Source organism: Gekko japonicus, unplaced genomic scaffold, assembly GCF_001447785.1.
Source record: "Gekko japonicus isolate JY-2015 unplaced genomic scaffold, Gekko_japonicus_V1.1 scaffold399, whole genome shotgun sequence".
Taxonomy (NCBI): domain Eukaryota; kingdom Metazoa; phylum Chordata; class Lepidosauria; order Squamata; family Gekkonidae; genus Gekko; species Gekko japonicus.
In genome coordinates, this window is record NW_015175981.1 from 205,331 (window position 1) to 212,804 (window position 7,474).

General features: G+C 43.8%; 1 protein-coding gene across 1 annotated transcript; it reads right to left on the reverse strand.

Annotated features, from left to right (window-relative positions):
* Positions 1 to 5,472: 5,472 nt before the first annotated feature.
* Positions 5,473 to 6,104, reverse strand: GCG (glucagon). Its single transcript, XM_015426232.1, has 2 exons — positions 6,007 to 6,104; positions 5,473 to 5,638 (listed from the first exon to the last, which is right to left on the reverse strand). Exons 1-2 carry the CDS (start codon positions 6,102 to 6,104, stop codon positions 5,473 to 5,475), a joined length of 264 nt encoding a protein of 87 aa, XP_015281718.1.
* Between the last annotated feature and the right edge of the window lie 1,370 nt (positions 6,105 to 7,474).

Consider the following 7,474-nt stretch of genomic DNA (forward strand, 5'->3'; position numbering starts at 1 on the left):
GGTGGTTGGAAGCTGGGTCTCCTAGGTCCTACCCTGACACGCTAGGCATGACAGCTCGCTGGCTGACTAGAACAACCAATGCCACACATGACCATCTGCTCCAAAATGGCTGCGCATGCATCATATAAATGTATAGCCTTTTAAAAAAAATCAATGAAGAGACTTTCTTTTTTTAAGCTTTGGTCTGGCTACTCTTTTTGTAAATAAAAAACTACCCTGACACGCTAGGCATGACAGCTCGCTGGCTGACTAGAACAACCAATGCCACACATGACCATCTGCTCCAAAATGGCTGAGGATGCATCGTATAAATGTATAGCCTTTTAAAAAAATCCATGAAGAGACTTTCTTTTTTAAAGCTTTGGTCTGGCTACTCTTTTTGTAAATAAAAAATTCCTACCAGACAACATATACCACTCACTTTCAAGCTTTGCCAAACCAACCAATCATTTAACTGCACCCAGTCCAAGGCAACCACAACTGCAGCAGAAGTAGGCTTGCCAAGTCCCCCCGGGGGGCGGGGAAACCCCCACCCCAGAGGCCCATTCCCCGCTGCCGGCGGATCGGGCCCCGGGGGGAACCCCACCCCCCAAGTACGCGATGTGCACATCACCCGGAAGTGACACGACCACGCCGGGCACGCTCTATGGTTTCCCCTCGTATGGTCGTGGCCCTGCCCCCAGCACGCCCGGCGTAATCACGTCACTTCCGGGTGACGTGGTTGCAGCGCACGCACACACTCCAGGAGCGAGTGTGTCCCCCGCTGTGGACTTGGCAACCCTAAGCAGAAGGAATTCAACAAAACATTAAAAAACCCTCTTGTGATTTTAAAAATCTCAGCATTTCCATCCTTTGTTCACTTGTACATTATATTGCTCTAGGATCACTAATAGGATTGGTGCAGTTTGCATCAGTCCTTGTCTTTTTTGAGATACAGTTACCAAAACTGTACAGAATATGCCAAATGCAGTCATATCATAGATGTATGCAGGGTATTACAATACTGGCTGCCTAAATTATTTTTAATTCTTTTTCTAACAATTCCTAGGATAGAATTTGTCTTTTTGCCACTGTCACTCACTGAGAGTTGTCATTTTTATCCATCACGAAGCCAAGATCTCTTTCCTGGTCCCTTGTATATTTAAATCAGCCCCAAAGTATATAATTCCTTATTTACATTAATATTATTTTTCACATTGTCACCTAGTCACCTGGTCTGAAAAGATCCTTTTCGAGCTCCTTGCAACCCATCTTGGTGCTCTCCATCCTGCTATCTGCAACGTTAACACTTTATTGCTCATCCCCGACTTGTGATCATTTATAAACAAATGCAACAGTCCCAATACCAGCTCCTTACTTCATTCCATTGCAATCATTGTTCCATTTAGTCCTACTCTCAGCTTCCTGACAAACCAGTTTGATCAATCCATGAGATGATCTGTCCTCCTATCCTGTGACTTCCAAGGAGCCTTTGATGAAAGACTTTGTTAAAAGCAGTTTTGAAATCCAAGTCTAAATATTTACCAGATCCCCTAGTTCACAGATTAGTTAACTCTCAAAGAACTACAAAAGGCTGGTGAGACAGGACCCCTTTACAGACGCATGGCTGAGACTTACCTCGGTCGGTCGGTTGTTGTTTGCCAGACAGGAGGCGGGGGGATGGGGAGGCTGGAAGGAGATGACCAGGTTCGGACAGCTCCTAAAGGGAGGTGGGGCGTTGGCATGCTCAGCAGAGGCTTGCCAATCGAGTTGCTGTATGTGGTACGGGGTGGGGCAGGAGCCCGAAGAGAAGGTTTTTGTAGCACCCTGTGCCTGACTCCAGCCTCTTTTGTCCCCGGCAGTGGCTTGCCTACCCTCCCTCCCTCATCTCTGAGCTTGCTGATGTAGTTGTAGTTTGTATTAGTGTAGGATGATATTTACTATCTTTTACTTTCACAGCTTGGCAGTCTGGCCATTGGGACAGGTCCCATGGGGGAAGAGGTATGCCTGCGTAGATGCTTCTCCTTCCCCTATTTTTGTGGGGGCCCCATAAGGGGCCCTGTGGCATGGAGCCATTCAGCTACAGCCCTGGGGGGGGTCTGCTGGATGGCTTCTGCCCCAGGTGGCAGGGGGGCCATGCAGAGGCCGGCGTCCAGATATGTCCCAGGATCCTGCCACTCCACAGTCAACCCCCCCCCCCCCCAGGGGGGCCGGGGAAGGGGCATCAGGCAGCAGACAAATTGCCCGATATTAGGACCCATCCCTACGCTGCACCACTGCACCTTTGTTTGTAGTAATTAATAAGCTGTGGCCTTGTTTGATCCAAAATGATTGTCTGAATGTTCATTCCTTCCAGCGCCTCCCCCCATACCCTCCTTGAGTCCGCAAGCCACGTTGATTCTTGCTGTAGAGCACTTTCCTCAATGTACTAAATCTCCTTTGGATTCCTTTTTGAAAATGGTTGTTACATTTGCTATCTTTTAATGCTCTGGAAGGGAGGCTTATTTTAGCAAAAAGGATTTCTTAGCTCAACAGTCTCACGTTTGAGTTCCTTAAGAGCCCTTCCCTTGAGCATGTTCCATCCAGACCTGGTGACTTGACTGCACATGAAGCTCCTTTACACAGAATCAGACCATTGTGGCTTTTAATTTGTCCCTTGACTGTTATTTCTTGTCTCCTGTGCTTGACTTAGTTCTCTTAACATCCTCCCAAAAAACAGCATCTCTGGCTTGGATAACTCAACTGCCCCACATTTTCTGCACTGAAAACTGATGCAAAGAATTCATTCAGATTCTCTGCCCTTTCTCTGTCTTCCTTTAGCAATCCTTTCAGCCCTTTCTCCTCATCCAAGGAGTACCTCTTCAGCTATTTCCAGTTTCTGATATTTTTAAAGAAAGGCACACTGCCAAAACCTCTACTCTTTCTTGTTTACCTCATTTGAACAAGACTTGGACATTAAGGGAGGCCTTCTTGCCTTTGATGAGATCCTTGCTCGCAGGGCTATTTTTGAGCAGGAACGCACAGGAACGGAGTTCCGGCTGGCTTCAGAGTTGGCCACGCCCACTATAGGCAAAACCTCTGCGTGCGTGGCTAGAGGTAAGGCCTGGAGAGCAACCCCCCCCGGCGACTCTGAGGTAGGGGGGCCAGGGGGGCCCTGGAAGGATCAGGGAGGCATTTAAATGCCTCCCCATGCCTTCCCTAACCTGTCCAAGGGCCGGCTTGCCTGGGCTCCCCGCAGCCACAGGGCACCCGGGCAAGCCAAGGGAAGGCATGGGGGGGTGGCCTAATAGGCTAATGAGCTGCATTGTTGGGGTGTGGCCTGTTATGCTACTGAGTTCCTGCTGGGCTTTTTCTACAAAAAAAGCCCTGCTTGTATTTGCTCATTAGTGTTGTCACCTTAAATTTGGAGGTAGCTTTCCTCTGCAGCAGACGTTCTGAGATGCTGTTATTGTGGATTTAAATAATTTCTTAACATCCTGAAGGAATCTGAGCTTCTTCACCCTACCTTCTGTATTGCTTTTGTGGAATTCTTTCCCGAGAGAGGTTTAGCTCTTGCCACGTTTGTCATCTTTTAGATGCCAGGTGAAAACCGCCCTGTTTCCCCAGATGTTTTCTTCTTTCATCTTGCCCTTTCTTTGTTACCCGTGTTTGCTAAGGAGCTACTTTATGCTCCTTAGGCATTTATGGGCACTGCTGTTTTAATTAATATTTTAAGGGTGGCAGTGCTACATTTACCATATTATAATTTCAGAGAGCAGCTGTGTTGGTCTGCAGTAGAACAGCGAGGGTTGAGTCCTTTGCCTGCCGAAAGCTCATGCCCCCCAAAATCTTGTTTGTCTCTAAGGCGCTATGGGACTAGAATCTAGCTGTCATAAGACAGAAAGGCAACATATGCTTTTTAAAAAGGAAATAACATATAATTAAACATATATTTTTTAAAAAATAACCTAAGATAAAATTGATATTCTAACAGAGCTGTCCTAAACAGATATGTGCCCTTCAAAGCTCACCGACTTCAATGGACTTGGAAGGGTGTAACTCTGCTTAGGACTGCATTGTATTTAATGCATGGTTCATTACATAATATGTAATAGGTTGGATCCAGCTAGAGTTAATCAATGTTGCCCAGGTCCCTAGTTATTATAGCCCCCAGTCCCATGGTCCCCAGCATAGCCTGTTGTGGTAGGCTCAAAGGGGACCCATCCTTCCACTTCCACCAGCAGAAAAGCTGGTTAGATCCAACCCAGTATGTACATGTGTGTGTGTATTTATATGTCTGTTGGATCCAATATCCAGTAAGGAATTTTCTGTCAGAGGAAGGAACTGATATATTGCTGATAACTATGCAATGGATTATAGCCATAGGGCCAATCACTATGGGCCTGATATATTCCGGAAATAAATAGGAATTGCACATAACTACATTTTAAAAAAATTATTTCTACTTTGAGCACATTAGTTGCTCTTGCACAATTGTCACTGATTTTGGCGTGACTTGTGGGGGAGGGCTGTCATTTGGATCATGTCCGTAGCGCACTCTCGCTGCTGAGAAAACATTTCCAAGGAGCTTTATCTCATATTTATAAAATGCTGGATGGTATGCAACACTCAGGTGAGGGGCAATATTGTTCCCGGACATAATTTAAAGTGCTGGTTCTTAGGTATAAATCCTTAAAGGCTTTAGGGGCAGGATGCTTGGAGGACCAACACCCTCTCGTACTGTCTAGCCTGGCAGGTTAAGATCATCTTCGCAAGCTGTGATCCCTGTGGCTCTGCCTACAGAAGTGAAGCAGGTGATGACCAGAGACGGGGCTTTTTCAGTGGTGGGACTTCATCAGTGGAACGCTGTTCCCCTTGAGGCTCACCTGGGGCCATTTAAGTGGCAGGCTAAATCATTCCTTTTTTTATCCTGCCTTTTAAAACCAGGGGTTGATCTTTTAAACTAGTTTTACAGTCTGCCCTAACCTGTTTTTTTTTCTTTCTAAAACTATAAAATATGTTATGTTTCCTGGCTTTTTTTTTTTAAAAAATCTGTCTTTAATGTATGTTAATAGTCTGTTAATTTTTAGCTATCTGTATTTGTATTTGTTGTTTTTATTATGTTTTACCTGTGAGCTGCCTGAAGCAGGTTTTTTTTTTGGAGAGGTGGCACAGAAATGTTATAAATAAATCAATATGAAAACATTGCTACCAGTCGGAGCTCGCCAGGACAGGATAGGTTCAAAATCAGAATATATGAATGATAGCTGGATGGATAAATAGATGGATGGGTGGATGGATGGATGGACGGACAGATGAATGTTTAATCTTTTAGCGGCATTCTACGTGTGCGAAGTCTGAAAGGACACCCTTTCATGCACATTGAATCAACCCTTTTCTTGGGTTTATAGGGTATTATAAACCTGCTTAAATAGTCCCGCTTAAAACTTCCTTTTTCCCCAGGGGACAATTTATAAGGAGGAGGTGGGATTGGAATGGAGGTGTCTGTTATGCTTACCCGCTTCTTTTACTGCTCATTAACCACTCTACAAAATCTTGAGCTCTCCTCGTGTCCAAGAACTTGCTGTAATCGCTGGTGAATGTACCTTGTGAATGACGTTTCACTTCGTTCAGCTGTCTAGATTCATCTAATGGTTCAGCCTGGGAAGCTTTGAATAATCTATAAGTGCGGTTTGTAACAAATTAATTACACTGACAATGGCATATTTAAAAGGTGCTGTGCCTCGTACTGAGCTCCACAGTTCAATGAATATATACGTATGTTCTAAAAATCATTGCTGCTAATAAAAGATCATCAGTTGCTTGGTAATGGCAGAAATGGACCACGACAAAATTGCTACTGTTTGAACTCATCAACTGATGCATGGCTGTAAATTATACTGAGTTGTGCTGATATTTAAGGGGGGGGGAGGGAATTTGGTTAGTTTCTTAAAGGATTTTCCATGCCGGCTTGGTTTCTGTTATAAGGAAATGCAGAGTTAAATTTGGGGTTATTACAGCATTAAAAGTTTGACGGCTGGTGTTTACCTGGATTTCTCTTCTGCTTCTTGAAGGGCGCTTTGCCAGCTGCTTTGAACAATCATTAAAAGCAACCCCGCCACAAAGTACATGCTTTTCATTTTCATTGCCTGCAAGACAGTGGAAAAGAACTGATCACAAAAGGACTTCACTATAATCGCTTGGCAACAGCAGAATTAGATTTAGACCACAACAACCCTGGCCTAAAGCATGACAAGCACAGGGAAACTACTCCATGCCCTGAATCCTATATAACTTAGACTTGATTGATACATTACAATCTCCAAGTGGAAGCCACATAAAATTCCTCTGAGCTCTATGTGGCCATTTTATTGACTGATTTGTTTAAATACTTCCTCACACACCTCCGAAAGAGGATCCAAAATGGTTTATAAAAATATCACCACAAATAAATCAATGTCAGAAAATTTTAAACCATTACTAGTGGCAGTCATCATCACGCATAAACAACAATTAAAACTCCAATTGTCATGTTTTTACCCCTTCCCCACAAACCCCCAGCCTCTTATATAAAACTGTCTTGTGGGCCTTCCTAGAAGCTGGCAGAGTTGATAAACTCTTAATCTCCAGGAGGAGATTGTTGCCCAAGGCCAGAACTATTGCTGAGAAAGCTGCAAATGGACAGAAGCTGTTCTAACCTCCCTGTGGGAAGGGACAAAAAGATGTTGTCGAGACTATTATAGCAGGCAGGCCAGTTCATTCAGGGATGTATATAGGTACGTAGGACCTAAGTCATAAAAGGAAGAATGCACAACTTCAATTGAGCAAAGAAAAAATAGGCAACCCATGAATATGTTTCAGCGTTAGTGTATCATATTGAAATCAGTTGTTCTGACCAACAGGTGAGCTGTGGCATTCAGTACCAACTTGAAGTTTCAAAATTGCCTTCAAGGGCAGTCCCATGCAGAAGTCAAAGTCTCAGCAAAACAATAGCCGAGCTCTTGAAAGATGCTAACTACATGTAGATGGTCCTTGCCAGTGATGCACAATGTTGTCACAGGCATGAGGACATGGAGCCTCCTAGGTTGAAGTATATGACTATCAGGTTTCATGGACTAGAACATAGAAAATGCTGCAATGAAGAAAACCTTTTTGGGAACTTTTAGACCTATTTCCATATATTTAGGAGTGGGATTTGAGACTGACTTTATGTATATTTCAGAAAATGCAAACTAGTAAAGGCAATTAGCAAATGTGGAAGGCTACCCTGTATTTTTTTCCTTGTATCTACTGAGCACTTAAATAAAAGGATTTTCCACCATATTGTTATATCTTTAGATCAGTTTCTATTTACAGTGAACAACAAATGCCCAGAAAATGGGACTACCCATCCTGTTGCAAGCAATGGAAAGGGATTTGAACACACGTTTTTTTTTCTTAAGAAAGAAGTTGCTAGCACCCATGTAGATCCCAAAATAAAATCTCAAAACAACAACCACCCAAACAAAACCAACCC

Excerpts from the sequence above, each read along its gene's own strand:
- GCG (XM_015426232.1), bottom strand. The coding sequence starts at position 6,104 with ATGAAAATGAAAAGCATGTACTTTGTGGCGGGGTTGCTTTTAATGATT. Across the intron at positions 5,639-6,006 it reads GAAGCAGAAGAGAAATCCAG|ATTATTCAAAGCTTCCCAGG; the intron begins GTAAACACCAGC and ends CCGCACTTATAG.